An 18,758-nucleotide genomic window follows, 5' to 3' on the forward strand; every position below is an offset into this window, starting at 1 on the left:
ATTTAATTTTTATGACGTTATGATTACAAAATCTAATTAATGTTTGAATCAGAATAAATACTAAATTGAAAAAACAAAATAACCCACAACGCTTAACTACTACTACTAACGAAATAATCCTCACATTTCCTTCAATAATAAACCGTTAATAAACACCATCATTAGCCATTAATAAACCATAGGAAACTATTTCTACTAACAACCCAATCAAGAGCCAGGAATTAACCATAGATTAAACATAATGTTGTGTGTAAGCCATGGCAACGTAAGAGAGACGTGACGTGCAAGTCCAAAAAGAAACTTGAATAAAAAAAATCAATTCAAACAGCGGCATATTTAATACACTTAATATTTTTTAGAAACAGCGGCAACACCGATTTTAGCGTCCATCTTTACTATTTGATGTGTTGTGTTGTTTTATCAAAACTTGAGATTTTTTTATTCGCTTCTAGAAAAGTATACCTACTACTAATTTATTTATGAAATAATCAAGTAAAGGATTATTTTAAAGAAAAAACCTACTCTTATTCGATGTGAATTGCTAAGTCTAAGTTCGTAATTTCATAAGTGTCACGATATCAATATCGTTCTAAAAAGTTTCACTGTTCTTTGGTATTGACCTAGGTGCTAATTTATGGACCAACCTTCAAATGATATCAACGGCTTTCTTAACAGGAGAAATATTTTTTCCTCGTCGATTGCAGACGTGCTGCATTTTGTTGTAACAAGCTTGTTGTGAAGGCAGATGAAGTGCGGGGATGGATAGACTGAGCCAGTTGCGAAGTACGGCTGGGGGCTCAGGTGATTCCACGCTGGACACCACATCGCCACCGAGCGAGGCGTTTATGACGGCCAATGAAAACTCCAAATATTTTTCTCTGTCTGAAGTTGACTCAACCTTTGACATTTCTCACATAAAAGATGTGGCTTTAACATCGACGAGTACAAAATCAGACACGACCATCACGGGCACCGACGTTATCATAGGAAACTTGTCGCCAATCAATAAAAAAATTGACCGTGACAATTACAAGATTGGCAAACAAATTGAAGCTGCCAACATCCTATCTGGAGGAGTGGAGATATTTGAAGACAACGACAATTCTTATGATGGTGACGAGCTGGTAATTGATGACAATGTAGATGTAGATGACAAAACACCGACAGAACTTAAGGGAGCAGAATCTGAGGAATATAAGCTAAGTGAAAATTTTACTGAAACGCCGACACTCATGCAAGGTGAGACAAGTAAAGATACAGAAGTAGTGCTACAAATTGATGGCAAAAATGTGGATGCTATAGATATTGGGAATGGATTGTATTTGTATAGGAAGGACGGGGAGGAAGAGTTAGCTGCTGTTCAGATCATAGATAACCAAGAGCAACCCAGCTTTAAATTTCTCAAAGTTCGGTAAGTACTAAATATGCAGGCAGCTGTTTAATTTCAAATTACAATTTGTTCTGATGAGAATGATAATTATGTATGCATTCCAGTGAAAATGCTGAAGGGAATTTAGAAGTATATGAAGAAATAGAAATAGAAGTTACAAAAGAAGTGGTAAGCATTTTTAAATAAAAATTATGTAGTGTAAATTATGTTTTCCTTGTATCACACATTATAGTTTCCTATCAAATATAAATGTAAAAAAAAAGCAATAATAGTTTAATTTTAGTCAATGAATGTAGAAAAATCACAATGTTATTTAGTACTTTTTTTTATTCGTTCTCAGAATACTGACTGTAAGTGGCTACTCCATTCCATATAGGCTGTAGTGTGCATTCTCATCATGCGATATAACCCATTGAAGTCTTCATTGTAACAATAAAAGAGTTCCCCTAACTATTCAAGTAAAACTAATTCTCTGACTAATTTGATTGCACTGCAACAAAAATAAGCAGGATTATATTGTAAAGGATAAATTTGGGCTTATGTCATCACTTGAATTGAAAATTTGTTTACAGCCTACAAAAGATGGGAAGCTAATCGAAAAGAACACATCACATGTGCCTATTAATAAAGATTTAAATAAAATCATAAATGATTCATCGAGTAACAAAGTTACTGAAAAAAAGAATTTTCCCACAATGGAAACTACACCAATTTCTACATCAGAAGATGCAGACAGTGAAAACAAACTGTTACCTTTTGAGGGCAAACCAGAATTAAATTTAAATGGAAAAATGATGAAGTTCAGTGAATCAAGAAAATCTCCTGTGGTAGGCAGTTTTATGCCTATGACACATTCAACTCCTAACAAAGAAGGTGTCCCGCTTACAAAAACGATGGTGGATCAACAATTGCATCCGAGTAGACATTCTGATAATGTTAAGAAAACGATTGAAGTACACACTGATAACTGTAAACAAAAATTAGTTGAAACACCAACAAAGCACAAAGAAATTACAGAGCTAAACAAAGAGCCTGATGAAACTGCTGGTTTGGGTGTTACAGCTGGTAACAATGTTTTTGATAAAGGAGAAAAAGTAGAACCAAAGAGTACAGTTAGTGAAAACAAACTTAGTATCTTAAACATAAACGAACAAAAAGATAAAAAAGATAGTATAACTGAAAACTTAGATTCAAGATTTCATGATGAAGAAACAAATGCATTACCAAGTAATGATCTAAAAGACAATTGCGAACATTTAATAAAGGAAGCCAAAGTTACACAAAATGACATGCCGCAGAACACAGAATTAGAAAAACCCCCATTAAAAAGTAATGAAATTAAAGAAAACCAAGTAGAAACTGCTGTAGGAAAAATAGAACAATTTGAAGAAATAGAATCTACACAAGATATGCTGACCACAAATATGGTATCTGATAGTGACATAAAAGATCAACAGAGCTGCAAGTCTTCTACAGAAATTACTTTGACAGATCTTTCGAAAGTTGAAACGAGTGTGAAAGAGGAAGATCTAATAAAACAAGCTACGGGTGACGTCAGTACAGCAGTAAATAAAATACATGGCCAGACCCTTGTGTTACCTAAAGAAAGGACATTAGATGTTGTCGATTCTAGTGATAACATTAGTGGAAATAAAAATCGTAGTGGTGCTAGTCTCGAGGTGGCCACAACAACAGATGAAGTTAGCTGGCCTAAATTGTTAAAAGAAGAAATAAATAAATCAACAGATATAGAAAATCCAAAAAATATTGTAGAAGCTAAAGATGCTACACCAGATGAAAATAATGTTGATACCATTAGCTCAGCTATTATTCTTAATATTACGAAAAAACCTGAAGAACCAGAAAGCAAATCAGAACCTAAACTTACTTTAGAAAGTAAAATCGCTGCAAAAATTGAAAATGTTAAAGAATTTGACACAGTTGCCATAAATAAAGACCAGCTTAAAGTAAAATTTAATGAAGAAGCAACACAGAAAACGGCTGATCAAGAAAAGGATGATATTAAATTAGAAAACATAAAAATTCAAGAGAAAGCAATCAACAATAACAATAGTGCTGTTCCTTTTGGTCAATGGACTGAGGCCAATCGACAAGCATTCTTAAATAAAATAAAGGAAACCAAAGCACCAGTTTATAATACTAGCAGCAAATCAATAAAAAATTCTAACGACTTGAACAAACGTGATGTCCTTAAGAAAATCGATAGTCAAAGACAAACAACTAACGCAAATACAAAAAATTCAGAATTAAATAAACCTGTTGTAAAAAATCAATCCTTATTCATAAACAAAACAGCAATTGCCAAACCAGAAAGCAAATCGAGTTCTGCAGGAAACGAGAGCAAAATACCCATAAAGTCTGTAACATCTGAACCAAATTCTAAAAAAGTAAGCTTAAAGAATATGAACAAGTCAGAAGCAGCGACGAAAGCCGAAATTCTTTCTGCCGATAAACCTGTACCTCTTGTTGTTACGAATACGTTAAAAAGAGAAACTCCTCAGAGAAAAGTTAATGCGCAAGATTTAATTGACAAAACAATTGAAGAACTAATTAACAGAACGTATCCAATGAAACCTGTTACGGAAGATATAAATCTTAGTGTACAGAACAATGTGGACAAGAAGAATTTGAATTCTACTGTTGTAGATGCCATTGCGAACAATCAAACTACTTTAGATGCCATTGAATTGAAAATGAGTGAAACACAGGGAACGAACTTAAAAGAAATACCTCCAGAAAAACCACAGGATCTAAATTCGAAACTAAACATTAATAAAAATGATAGGAAAAAAGAGAAAAAAGCAAACGCTCAGGAGAGCGATGTACAAAAAGTGCCAAATTTAGCAGCAGCAGTTCCGCTGAAAGAGACTGCAGGTGCTACATCAGCATTCGACTCTGAAGAAGAAATTATTGAACATGAACCTGTGACCGGCGATATCGAAACCAATAAAAGTTCTCTTTCGTCTCCAATTACCGTCAAAGATGAATCTTTTAAAGAATCTGTACCTAAACATGATGAGAAGAGAACAGCTGTCATCACGGAGAAAGATTTTGATAAATTTGTTAGGAGGAATTCTGTTACATATCAAAATTGTTTAACAGTTAACGTTCCTGAAACGCAGGTTGTCCCGGCAAATTATTCAACTAAACAAAGTGAAATACCTGTAAGGGCGCCTACGAAAATACAAAATTTCAAACATATCCCTTCAAACAAAGTCACCATTTTATCAAATATACCTGTAAATGATGATCCGTCTAACAAAAATTACCAATCGAAACTACAGATTGCATATCAAAATGCTTTAACTGTTAAACGAAAAATGGAAGGACCCATTACAATTATCGAAGACAAGCCAGTGAAAGTTGTATTCATGGACACAAATGCGGAGTTCACTCCCGGTCAATTGAATGTACAGGGCAAAGATTTGTCCCCGTCGAAAACAACTGGAGATGTTGACAATTCAACGATTAGTTCTTGCGATTCGTTTGATTTTGATGTTGTTGATACAGGAGAAACCAAATCACACGATGAATCGAAAAGTAAAATAAAACACCAACGAAAACAAGTATTAACTCCTGTTGAAGAACCGGAATTCGAATTGATTCAACCTAGCGATTTAGGAATAGACGTTTCGCCCAAGAAGAAACGAAGGTTCGAGGAAATAAAAAACGAAAAGCCAAGCGCAAAGAGCTTAGTTCACAAAAAATCATACTTACTTGGTCGAAGTATAACCAGAGAAGAAAAAGTTAATGGGCAAAACACAATCAAAGAGGTAATGAACAGCGACGTAGATATGCCTAGAAACAAAACCACAGTGTCTGCTATAGATAATTTGGTCAAAGCTGCCGAATTACTAGAAAACCAGTCCGAAAATAAAGAAAGGAAATGTTCTATTAATGATAGTCAACAGCAGACTCCTACGAAAAGAGGAAGGGGACGTCCAAGGAAGTATCCATTACCTGACGGAAGCCCGGAAAAATCTAAACCACCAAGTCCGAATAAAAAACCCCGTCTAATAGATGCAAAGCCAATTAAGCACGAAACATCTACAGAAGACGAAGATAGCTCAGGAGATGAAATGGTCAAAGAAAATTGGACAATGGGAAAAATTAACGAAAATATAGTTTGTCCAATTTGCAACAAACTGTTTAGGACAGAGAATGTGGTTTTCAAGCATGTTAAACACTGCACCGGTCCTTCGCCTAATAGATCTGATGCAGGTAAAAGAAGAGCACGAAGAATGAGAGATTCTCAAGATTCCGATTCTAAATCTTTCGACAGTCACTCTGATCCGTTGAATGATGATGATGATGATGATGACGACGACGTTAAAATCAGTGAAATCAAAAAGATCATCCCTAATAAACGGAAATCGAATGATTCTAAATCAGAGGCAGAAACTGATGAAGTCGTCGTCATAGAAGACACTCCCATAAAAAACAAATCAAAAGAAGATAACAGAAAACAACACGATTCAAGGAAAGAAACCAGAAATAAACCAAACAGCAAGCTAACCCATTTGATTGTTTGTGAATATTGCGGTAAAACTTTCAGACAACTTTCTTATTTGGATAGTCATAGACTTCAACACACGAAACAGGGTGAAAAGAAAATAGAAAATGTGCAAAGCACCAAATCTGTTTTTAGTTGCGAAATATGTAAGAAAGAGTTTAGGAAACTTCATCATTTAGTTCAGCACAGGATTATTCACAACTCGAATAGCACAAGCGCTAAAGGAACTCGGAAGAGCTCCTCTGAACAAAGTGAAGTTAAAGTTGAATCTGATGAAGTGACAAAACAAAGTGAAGACACAAGCGCTGGATTCCGCTGTGAGCCCTGTGACAAATCATTTAGGAAACTCCACCATTTAGTTGAACATCGCGAAACACACGATGGTATAAATAGACAAAAAACTACCATTACACCGAGTACTCCATCGAATACCGTTGAAAAGTCTACACCGCCGCCACAATGTGAAATCTGTAAGAAAACCTTTCGAAAATTACATCATTTGATGGAACACAAAGAACAACACAATGAGACAAGTTCGGAAAAATCGGACGACAAAAGTGTACAGAGCTCATTGTCCACGAAAGATATAATACACGAGTGCCCACTTTGCTACATGGTGTTTCCCAATGAGCATTCGCTGAACAAACACACTGTGATTTGTCAACGGAAAAAGAGACAGTCGAAGATGTCTAAACCAAACCCAGATGGCCTAACTGACGCTGTCGAAGGTGTTGAACGTCATGATTCCATTGAATCTAACATTAATGATGAAGATGATGATGACGATGAACCAAAAATAGTTACAGAAGAGATCAAAGTAATTGATTTGGAAAAAGATGAAATTGAAAACGACGTTAAAATTACTGCTCCAGAAACAGTCCAAAATCTGCTCACAATAGACGAAAGTCTTCCAGAAAAACATATTGAAGGAAAAGTTGAAAATCTTGGTGCTATAGTTAAGGAAGATATAGTTGAAGTGTCTGATAGATCCGAGTCTGCGATAGTTACTAAAGTTGCCACAAATTTAAAGAAGAGAGAAGAAAAAGAGATTGTAATGGTTCAGTTGAAAAAGAAAATTGCTCCGAAAGAAAAAGTCGGATCGGCACTAATAAAACGACAAAAGGTAACAAAACCCCCACAACCCGTCGTGCACGATGTAAAACCGGTTACAGACTCGAGTGACGATGATGAAGTTAGATACATGTTGAATCCTAATTACCAAATAGATGCTACTGCCGAAGGGAAAACGTTTATGAAAATACGAGCAAATAAACGTAGTTCCCTACAAATTGAACGTCCGGACTCAAAAGAACTAATCAAGAGGAGAACATCATTACAGCACCCTCCAAAAATACCTCGCCTGAAACCAAAGACCGTGGAGGCGAAAGTAGTGGCTTTAAATGTAAAGAGAAGAATTAATAAAGTTACTGAAGCACCAGCCTCGGATTCAGACGATAGTGACGTCAAATACTCTTTCCCCACGGTTATTGCCGAAAAACAGACTAAACCGGCAAAAGAAAACCGAACTAAAGAAACGAAATTAATTAAACCTCAGAGAAAATCGTTGGCAGACAAAAGGAAAACGTTAAGTTCTGTTGCGAAAAGAAAATCTTCGGGAAGGCCTACAATTTCGTCGCACAAAACGAATCCTTCACCAGCTAAACAATTGAAAAAGCGTAAGTATTTGTTTGTAATATTCAAAGCTTCATTACTAAATAATAATAAAAACAAGTAACATAAGTGTCTTTAGATAACCCTACGAGAAGTTTTGCAAGTTAGGTGTATTCTATAAACTGGTGTAAATACGACAAAGAACAAACAAAATGTATGGTGGCATAGCGCTCTAAAGAAAGCATTAAGAAATTTATGAGCACAAACAAATGTCATCATGGTTCTGGGGTAATTTGATTTCGAAGTGATTTGCTTGAAAACTTTCAACTGCAGCTTTTGCACTTATAAAAGGTTTAGAAATATAATTAAGAATACTTTATTAGTTCATATGAGGTGACGCACTGTGTTAACATTTTTAACATTTGATGTTAACTGAATACCTTAGAGCCCTTGTATATCACAACGTGAATGACGCCCCTCATTGTTATTCATGCAGTGGAAATCTCAATTGAATCTCATAGACACAGTCCACTGAGTTTCTTGCCGGATCTTCTCAGTGGGTCGCGATTCTGATCTAGTGGTATATTCTGCGAAGCACTGCTCTTGCTAAGGCTAGTGTTAGCAAATTCTCTCAGGTTGAGCCTGTGCGCTCACCTACCCATCCGGGCGTAGCTGAGATAGCCTTTTAGACTACCACTGAATAGGTAGGGAAAAAAAACAATTGAATTATGTAACTACTCTCCCATCCTTCAAATACGAACTCCTAACTGCTTCGGAGTGGAAACAAGGCCTATAATTACGGTCCACCAGTAATTGCACAAATTTAGCGCATTCAATTTTTATCATACGATATTTCCTTAGAATAATCGGTACCTACCTAAGTCACATTGTTCGATAGGAGTAAAGCGAGCGTCTTATCCTTCAGGCCGCGACGAATAAATTCGAAAATATTAGTTTTGGGTTACACGACACATGTGTAATTATGAAACAGGATCTTTTATGAGGAATGTCATTATTTTATTTCCATTAAAAAAATACACACTACACAGCGGAAGGATTGTCGTTGTCGATGCCTTCGGGCGGCAATTACCACTTAGAACCCTTACCTAACTTCGTTAGAAAAAACGGATGAAAAAGTAGTAATAATAATAAATCAATTCAAATTAAAACCTTCGCCTTGTGATAATCACGAGAACTTTGTTTCGTTAATGTAATTGGATTAAAAAATATAAACTCTAACCGCGATATTTTTGATAACATTTCAGGGACAACAGAGATCGAACACAGGTGTGACTGTGGTCAGTTGTTTAGTAGCGCTGCCCTTTTGTCCCGGCACACCACACTGGCGCATACCCCCCCTCGGATACGCAAACGACGTTCTCCACCGCCTGAGATTGATACGAAGCCTGCCCCGAAACAAACACGCAAATCCACAGAAAGGCCAAAGCAACCTGTCGGCTCTCGGAAGTCGAGCACTCGGAGCGATACCACTGCTCCGACCCAACCTAAAACTACCAGAAAGTCCAGCGTCAAACTCGACGTTAAACCTCCAGAAGCCCGGAAGTCACTCAAATCCTCTGACAAACTCGAAACTTCCAAACAAACGACAGTAGTCAAGGCGAAAAGGAACACCGCCCACAGAGGCGTCCCCGTGCCCGAGAAAATGAGGAAACTCATGCAAAAATCGAAATCATAATGGTACTTAACAAGAGATGTGAGCCGCACATGTTAAAATGGCAGATCCAATACACTCCAGGCGATGTACTCCTCCACGCGAGTGTGGCTCACTTCGTGTTCTTGTATCGTAAATTTTCGAAATCGACTGAATTTTTGGGACGATGTTCGTAGAGTATAAGAATGTTGCTAGTTGTATGGAACCACGCATCAAGAAGCTCATTATAATATAAAGTAACAAACGGACCATGTTTTAAATGAAATATATGTACCAGTTTGGGAACTTTAATTGATTGCATCATTTGTAACAAATACTTTATGCGTCCAGACAGGACTAGCGTTTACTTGTCTGTTTGTAAATGAGAAGTTTATATATTATAGCAATTATATTTTGTCAATTTGTTGTAGAGGTTATATTATATGTGTAAGATTAATTATTATATTTCTGATAAAATATTGGAAACATTTTCAGTTTTAAATTGTATTTTGGGATACTTGTCTAGTAATAGTCTAATTAAATCGTTTTCTAGGTCAGACGAAGATGTGTAGGACAATGTTAAATTTCTTTTTGTGAGCTTATTTTTTCAGAAGTCGTATGCTACGAAATTTGTTTTTAATATAGCCGTACCGGGTGTAAGGCTCCCGACAACAAAGACAGGTGGTGACTGATGATTCCTGAATAAGAAGTGTGGATATAAAATTAGCTAAGGCCACAATATCGTGATCATGTGCAGAACTTGTTCTAGTACATGCAGGATTTACTAGAATATACTAGACGGAACATACTAGAATTCGCATACAGAAACTACAAGTATTTACATATAGCTGAGCAAAATTGTACCATAATTATTTTTACACTAGCGTATTATAATGAAGTACAGGGGCAGTGCCCGCTAATTAATATCCTTAAATTATGCATATTTTTCGTGTGCTAAAGTTTCCTTTTCTAAATCGGGATTCTTACACTCTATATGTAAACAGATTAAATATTATTTACTATCCACTGAGACTTTCTGATCCAATTCATTAGGAAATAGTGAATCTATTGCAATAGTAAATTTCACGGTCTAGTTGTATCCATCAATTAACATCAACATGATTTTAACTTCAAATCATTATATCTTCAATACGTCACCTGTTTATAGATTCAAGATTAAGGATGAAATATCTGTTGTTGCCAATAACTATCATTACCTACTTATCTTTTTTTTTCTTAATTAATACATCAACCTTGATCATTTACCACTACGATGAACTAATCTAAATGCGATGATCATCATAATTTTTTTAGTGAACTAGGACCAAAATATATAAATAATGTCTGTTTTGAATAGTATATTAAAATGTTTTTAATTTTAATGATGTTTATCTACGTGACTAACAAAAATGCAAAAAACAGAGTAGCAGTCTTGTGAGATTTATGTTTTAGAAGCATTTAACATGAAATTTTATAAATGTAGATGATATTATTTTTAATATGATGCAATTTTGATTAATGGGTTATAAATAAAACTACTAAAAGTATAAATAATTGTTTGTTTATTTAATACTAGCGACCCGCCCTCGCTTCGCTTCGGAAACATTAAAACACACATGAAACCAAAAAAAAAAAAAAAAAGTAGCCTATGTTCATCAGGGACAATGTCGGCTTCTAATGGAAAAAGAATTTTTCAAATCGGTCCAGTAGTTTCGGAGCCTATTCGAAAGAAACAAACAAACAAATCTTTCCTCTTTATAATATTAGTATAGATAGTATAGATTTAAGATTGGTATTTAAGTCCCTAGACTAATCTAAATTTGAATCATATGATAATTAAGCCAGTTTTATCAATACAAGCATCATGTTCTTCTCCTTCAACCTCTTTCACAAATAATATCTACAATACTAGGTTCCATTAGTTGTGGGTCAACGCATCTCAACTGTGCTGATGCTAAAGCATCTTCAAGCAAAGCATTTAGAAGCCTCTCATCATTGCCCATACATGAAAGCCTTTGCTGTAGAAAGTGAACATCAACTTGTAATTGCTGTAGGCCATGCCTTCCAAATGTGCGTAGGCGCACACATTCAACTAATGCTTTCAAAGCTACTTTTAGGGCACCATTTGATAGTGCAGCTCTGTCTGCCCCTGCAGGACTAAACACTTCAATTCTTTCAGAGAATATCCTATTAAGAGGTGAAAAAGAAGAAGGAGCACGTGACCAAATAGTACGCCGACTGGAGTCACTAGAAGGTTTAATACTAGTTGGAAACAGTTGAGATGCAGCACCATCAGCACTAGCTAAGGTCTCCACTACTCTTCTGCATACTGCTCTTGGCCCCCTTGGTTCTGGAGCTCGCAACCAATCTCTAGCTAATACAGATACTCTCAACATTTGGGCTGCAGTCTGGCCAATAAATACAACTTCTGAATCTAGTGCAGTCTGCGCTGCAGTAGATAAGTGGACCATGACACTACTAGTATCCTTGTTATCCACAGTGAGGCCAGGAGCAGCCTCTTCTAAGAGTTTGAGAAGATGGTTCTGTAATGTCGAGACACCAGTCTCTTGCATATCCAAACATAGCTTAGCTAGTATAAGTAGCAATTCAAAAGGAATGTTGTTATTTGAAGTCTGAAGGCAAGCCATCTTTTTTACCAGATCAGAAAGATTAGCCATAGTTTCATTTATGACTTTTGAGCAAGCATCAGCTACTGCTTTTGCACACCAAGGTTTTAATCCAAATGATAAATTATTTTGTAAGAATGCCATTAGATCTAAGAGTGAGGCTTGGATTTTTTGCATCAGATATACTTGAAGGGAGTTCAGTATATCTTTTAAGTCAATTGTTTCTGATCCTTTACTGGCCAAAGACTGCCTTACTTTCATAAGACTGTCTTTAAATTGAGTCTGTATGCTCTGGTACTGTACCATAGCCTTGTGATTTATACACTGAATGACAACCTCAGTGCCTTTACTGGACATCATATCACTTGATGATATTTCGGTCATAGCCTGGAGTTTTCTGAAGAATTTATCAAGGCCCCTTATTAACATTTCAGTTCCGTTGTTCTCAGGTCTTTTAATGACCTCTTCGAATAAATGAAAAATTTGAATCATTATTTTATCAGCAAATTCGGGTATGATAGCTTCCTGTTCGAACATTTCATTGTAACATGATATTATAATAGCTAAATCAGCCAACAATGTATTATTGCATTTTTCTACCCAGTCCAAAATGTCTGTATGTTCAGCTATAGAACTGAGCATCTGCAAGTGTTTGTCAAGACGACTCTCTGCACAACTAAGGAATATATCTTGTAAGGATGAATCACTTTCTTGGAGCTGCCTTAAAAGGGCTACACTTTCAGCAAGTTCAGTTGCAGATGTATTAGGACTGATAAGTCTTTCACGGAGTGTCTTCTTCAGTTCAAATATAATTTCTGAACACTCAGTCTGTATGCTTTGGAATGAAGGCTGATTGCCATATTTTTGGAGTACTCGCTGAGCATGTGAATAGTCTTGTACAGCATCACTGTATCTGCCTTCTGCTATTGCTTTGTTAAGTTGAGAAGGTAGAAGGAAAAGGAACTGAAGTTTATCTAACAGCTGTCTTGTACCACACAAACGTCGAACATTATTACCGCTGCCTTGGAGATTTTCAGATATTTGAGAGCTGAATGTAGTTATTTTATTGATATTCTCGCTAAGTTTATTCATTTCTTCTTGCATTATTTTAAAATCGGAACGCATTTTGCGTACAGTTTCGGTCGCCGAAATAAATTTATTATAATTTTCATAAACCAATGTCTGCATTTCTGATTGTAGAAATTGACTTTGAGTTACAATTTCCGCTTCTTTGTCCATTACTTGCTTTAGGGTAGCGCATTTTAGAAGACAATCTAAGTAGACGTCTGGGCTGAAACTACTGCTGTCGATGTCCAGAGGATTTTCTTTAACCGCTTTGGCTTCCTCCATATTATGTACTTTGTTCAATAGGTATAAAAGTGATTCGTTTAAAGCTAATCTCCTTAATAAAATATATTTGCGGTTTATTGGTTCGTCTGCAATTCTAATTTACCAAAGAGAATAACTATTTAGAAACACAACATTTCAGCTGCGAGGACTGACGTCGATAAGACCTTATGAGAATGAGAACAATTATGTTTATTTATACTATTTCCTACTTTACTAATACTCCGTCTTATAAATGCAGTTTTAGAATAAACATTAAAGCTTATATATTTTATTTCTGTATATACAATAATGAACATATGTATACATTGTATACTATACATACATATAGGTATGTACGTTTGATAATATTTCCCCATTTTTTTAAATAATTTTTTCTGGCTTGGAAACAAAGTCTTTTAAGCCAAATTAGCTTTTATTATTAAAATTTATGCAAGGTAATCTTTATCATACGTACTGCTATGTACTGCGTTTTTTGAATATTTTATGACTGGCCTGGTAACAAGACCTTTAAGCGAAGTACTCAGTACTTACTAGTCCACTGAGTTTCTCGCCGGATCTTCTCAATGGGTCGCGTTTCTGATTTGGTGGTAGATTTTGCAAAGCACTGCTCTTGCTAGGGCCAGTGTTAGCAACAGTTTGAACCGGTTTGAACCCTGTGAGCTCACCACGTCAAGGCGAAGCTGAAATAGCCTCTCAAAGCTATCAGCATTGGTAGGGAAAAGTACTTATATTCATTTTAATTATATTACTTATGAGCATACACGGGTAATGCACTAAATATAGAAAAGAACCACGGGTACTGTATTATTTCCTATGGTAGTTCAGAAGATCCATGGTGGAACATCCACGCAGCCTTCCTCTTCTTCTTATTACGTTATCTCATGTTATTGCCCTTATCTCACTTCTTTTAATTCTCTTTTAATTCTTTTAATATATCCCATCGCTCCTTTTGAGTTTTCTGACAACAGCCAGCCTTTCATAACAAAATATTTGGTTGTATAGTCAAATATATCTTTGCCTATAATAACGAATCAACCAAAAAAATATATTTTGAAGTTTGTGTGTTTAAATTTGAAAACTTTCTGTTGCGAATTGTTTTGTGATTTTTTTGCTAAAATACTTCTCATATACAATAGAAAACTTGGGAGCAAAAAACGTAAGGATGGCTCCTCGAGATGTCCCCAAACCTACGCCTAAAGTGCAACGAATTGTAGGGAAGACTAATCAGACTAAAGGACGCGCTTCGCCTGCGTCTGTTAAGAAAACGATGTCGTCTATCAAAAAGGCGACTGACAAGATACCTTTAAAATGTAAGATTCCATTTTTACACTCTCGAGGTGAATCTATTCAATATCTCTTCCTTAGGCTTGAGGTTTGAATTTCCAAAGATTTCTCAACGGATGTTCTTCAATTCCGAGAGCCGTAGGCCTTTAATTAAAATTTTTTTTTTTAAATCTCGTTTAAAGTTTTCATTTTATTATTTCCGACTTTTAGTGATCACAAACGGCTTATGTATTATTCGCCAACATTTGCATATTGCTCTAAGAACGATCTTATCAAGAGAATCAAACTTGAAATCCTTAAAATGCAAATTGTAGTTCCTATTTACATCCGAGGACGTCGTGTATTAAAACCAAATAACATAAGTAGCAACTGAAAAATTCAATAACTACTGTGATATCTTGGAAATTTGTGTCCTAAGGAAAGCACTAAATTTGTCAAAGTCATATGGAATGGAAATGAAATAAATAAAAACAAATAAATAATTTCTAAGGCAAGGCTGAAAAGGCACTTAGAATACCTGACTTAAAAACTTTAAAGTCAGGTATTTCTAAGTGCCTTTTTCCTTATATTTATTTTTGAATAGACTCTAATGAAGGCTTCATGCCTCCAAGTGGTCTCTGAGCTCTTACACCCAATATATAATATGTAAAAAAAAAACTAGTAATTACAGTCAAAATTTGTTATAACGACGTCGAAGGGACTGCTTATATTCAGTCGTAAAAACCGATAGTCATAACAACTGGTGATGTTTAATGTGTATCGTGCAAGTACAAACAAATTGATAGGGAATTATTGGAAAAATATATTTATTCAACTATGTACATAAGTACAATGCTATTTTTCTGTGAGCATAAAATCTGCAATTTTGGTCTGTTTGGAACACTTCTGCTGTGCATAGATATTTTGTAATTCACGTTGGATTTTAATTAACGTATCGTCATAATTGCTGTGGATGTGTTCATTAAAAAGAACAATCTTTCTTAATACACTAACAGCATTGATACCATCATTCAAAGTTGGTACAGTAAATTGTTCTTCAGAGTCTTCCTGTTCGTCATCTTCTTCTTTAACATTTCGTATAATATCATCTTCTGTAGCTCGTGCGCAAATTGCAATAGAGTTATCTACATCAATGAACTCTGCTGCTTCAGTAATAGATAAAGCAGGTCGTAAATTTTGGGCTAATTGAGCAACAGAAATATTGTCCTCTCCATCATCATCAGTCACATCATCTGAGGTTATTGTTAAGAGGTCTTTAAAACCAGCATGCTTAAAGCAGTTAGCTATAGTGTTTTGTGAAACGTTTTCCCATGCTTCTGATATCATCAAGATGGCATCAAGAACCGTAAAGCTTTTTTGGTCGCTACTGTCAAGGTTTTGTAATAACTTTAACACTTGCAGTCTTCTATAGTGAGATTTTAAACACCTTATTACACCTTGTTGCAATACAGATGTAACATTTGGTGGTAAGAACACAAGTTTAATGCATTTTAGATTAGTAACAGCTGAATGAGCAGGACAGTTATCAACCAAAAGTAGAACTTTCTGTTTGTTTCCCTTCAATTCAGCGTCCCAGTTTCTTAACCATCTCTCAAAAATGTCCGATGTCATCCATGACTTCACATTGTTTTCATACGTTACCGGCAGTGAGTGTATGTTAAAGCATCTTGGTTTCTTAGATTTGCCAATAACTAAAAGCTTTCTTTTACAGGATCCTGTCATATTTGCTGCAACCATGATCGTTAATCTCGTTTTAGACATTTTTCCTCCCAAACAATTCTCTCCTTTGAACTTTAAAGTCTTGTCTGGTGTCATATTGTAAAAAAGTCCAGTTTCATCTGCGTTAAAAATTTCATCTGGTCCGTAGCCTTCGAATAATGTAGGCCACTTTTGCTTCATCCATTCTTCTACAGTATCCTTATCAACACTAGCAGCTTCACCACTCATTTTCCCGCCGACAATACCGTGCCGAGCCCGGAAACGTTGAATCCAACTAGACGAGCAAACAAAATCTTCGCCAAAACATTGAGCAAAATCGTTAGCTTTTTGTTGAAGAATCGGTCCGTTTATTGGCACATTATTAGCCCTTTGATATTTAAACCACTTTAACAAAGCTTCCTCAATATTCGTATGCTTCGTTGTTCTGGCTCGCTTCATTTTCAAAAAATTATTGTCATAAAGCGTTTGAATTTTTTCTCGCTCTTTCCAAATGGTTGAAATTGTCGAGTGTGATACACCATATTCCTTTGCTAAGTCTTTGTTTGAAATTCCGCTCTCTAGCTTGGTTATAATACGCGATTTTTCCTCAATATTAATTTGTTTTCTTTTTCTTTGTGACATTTTGAAAGTTTCACGAATAACTCCACAAAGTGTTGGCGCGTCTTGTGTATAGATAAGTAACAAACTAACTGAAGAGATATGAAGAAGCGGGCTTTGACTCTACTGCATGCACGTGTTTTGTTTCTAAGAATTAGAAAAGACCCTACACTAAACTAAATCCTATTGTTTTCTTTCCTGATTTTAATAGCCATTGAAGACAAATGTGTATACCTATTCAAATTGTTTACAATACAGCATAGCCGGTCGTTCTAACAGATTTAATTCTCCAAAATATTAGTTAAATGTGGTCGTTTTATGAGGTATATTAGGTTTTGTAAGCAATAAAAAAAAAGGTATGCCGTTATTAGCAATGTCGTTTAAAGCAATATTTTTAATAAGGCAGTCATATGGCATTCAGCCGGGACCTTTGTTCTAGGTGATTATAACCGGCATGTTGTTCTAAACGATGTCGCAGTAAACGGTTTTGACTGTACTTTCTTTATAAATAAAATAAAGAATAAATCTATAACTTATTTTTAGTGACTAATACGATCTCAGAGCCTCGTCAAAGGACAGCAACTGTACCAAAAGTTGCAACACCAAAACCAAAAGAGAACAAATCGGTTCCATTACCAAGCAGCACCAGCAAAAGTGCAAAGAAAGCTTCATGGAAACGTAGGCCTAAACCAGCACACTCTGGTGTACCTGTACCTGAGAAAATGAAGAAATTATTACAGCAACAATTCAAAGATTTGGATAGCAGTCTCTAATTTTATGTTTGTGTACTGATTTTGTTTAATCATTGAATCCACAGTCCCTCATACTGTGATCATTCATAAGACTTAAGGTGCACAAGGAAATTTCTTTTAATTACTATGCAAAAAAGGTACAGAAATCTTCTGGCTCTCAAGATATTTAGTTTTTAGTTGTAAAAATTTAATTTTGTTAAATTTATAATTAGTTAATCTTTTTTTTTTTAAGTCTTATTCTCTGTATAATTTTTTGCCTAAAACCTGACGAATTTTGACAAATAGCTTATTGGATTTTTTCAAAAAAAAAAACAAAAGCAAGTTTGTAGCATACAAAAGTATAATTTCATTGTACCATTTTGAAATCTTCATTAAAATAATTTTTGTGCAGTAATCTAGCAATCTGTTTTTGCTAAAAATGAAGTCCACCAAAAATCAGAAATAACTTGTTTGCTATTATTTTTCATTGTAAATCATTTTTTTCCATTTACTTATTTTATTATGGGCCATGTCCAACTTAAGTTAATCTTGTAATAGTAATTATCTATTTACAGTTCAAGAATGAAGAAAAAAACAACAGAATTTAAGAACTTGTTTGAATTCTGTTGTCACTGTCAAACAGGTAGTTTTAATTACCTAACTTAGAGATGCCAAATAATAATAAAAAATGTATACAAAGTATGTGTCGCCAGTGTCGTCATCACATCGCTCTATAGTACTCTGTAATATTAGTAATAGAAATAAAGAGACATAAAATTGATTCAAATAGGACGATTATAGATTAGAAGAGTCATTTTTAAAACTAAGGTATTTTTGAAGAATGTTGTATTTCAACATTAATGGGAAGTTGTAATTGTATTGTAAATGGCATTCCTAACTCCTCAAAGCCGACTGCTTCGCGGTAGAAATAATCAGTAGGGTGGTACCAACCTGTGCGAGCTTCCAACGCGTCCTACCACCAGTATTTTAGAAAGATTACATTCAACGTCTACATGAAAAAATTGTAATTGAATAATTAAAAATTTCTAAATAATAAAAATTGTTTTATTTGTCATTGTAAATTATAACCAAGCTATGTCCGCGGCTTCGTTATAGAAATCGATTATAGATTTCATATCGAGTTAGTAGTTCAAAAGATAAAAACACTGCTGCCAGCGCTACTTATCTGGCAGTGACGTAACTATGTTCGTTGGAGTGGCATGCCTTAGGTTATATATAATCTTACTCTATGGGCATGCCGCCT

At 35.2% G+C, this 18,758-nt stretch overlaps 3 protein-coding genes across 4 annotated transcripts; 2 read left to right on the top strand and 1 right to left on the bottom strand.

Annotated features, from left to right (window-relative positions):
- The first annotated feature begins 241 nt into the window (after positions 1–241).
- Positions 242–10,740, top strand: LOC101744971 (uncharacterized). The gene is made up of 4 exons (XM_021353280.3): positions 242–1,411; positions 1,495–1,558; positions 1,963–7,600; positions 8,801–10,740. The coding sequence occupies exons 1-4, from the start codon at positions 759–761 to the stop codon at positions 9,229–9,231; spliced, it is 6,786 nt and encodes a 2,261-aa protein (XP_021208955.2). The 5' UTR covers positions 242–758; the 3' UTR covers positions 9,232–10,740.
- Positions 10,732–13,533, bottom strand: LOC101737710 (vacuolar protein sorting-associated protein 51 homolog). The gene has a single exon (XM_004922853.4). It carries the CDS (start codon positions 13,161–13,163, stop codon positions 11,064–11,066), a length of 2,100 nt encoding a protein of 699 aa, XP_004922910.1. The 5' UTR covers positions 13,164–13,533; the 3' UTR covers positions 10,732–11,063.
- A 577-nt stretch (positions 13,534–14,110) lies between these two features.
- Positions 14,111–18,554, top strand: LOC101737848 (uncharacterized). Of its 2 annotated transcripts, none has more exons than XM_004922855.5 (2): positions 14,111–14,473; positions 17,307–18,554. In XM_004922855.5, the coding sequence occupies exons 1-2, from the start codon at positions 14,326–14,328 to the stop codon at positions 17,534–17,536; spliced, it is 378 nt and encodes a 125-aa protein (XP_004922912.1). In that variant the 5' UTR covers positions 14,111–14,325; the 3' UTR covers positions 17,537–18,554. The 2 variants fall into 2 exon arrangements, with proteins under 2 accessions (XP_004922912.1, XP_037868875.1); XM_038012947.2 differs by having other exon boundaries at positions 14,206–14,500.
- The last annotated feature ends 204 nt before the right edge of the window (positions 18,555–18,758 follow it).

Source organism: Bombyx mori, chromosome 9, assembly GCF_030269925.1.
Source record: "Bombyx mori chromosome 9, ASM3026992v2".
Lineage (NCBI taxonomy): Eukaryota > Metazoa > Arthropoda > Insecta > Lepidoptera > Bombycidae > Bombyx > Bombyx mori.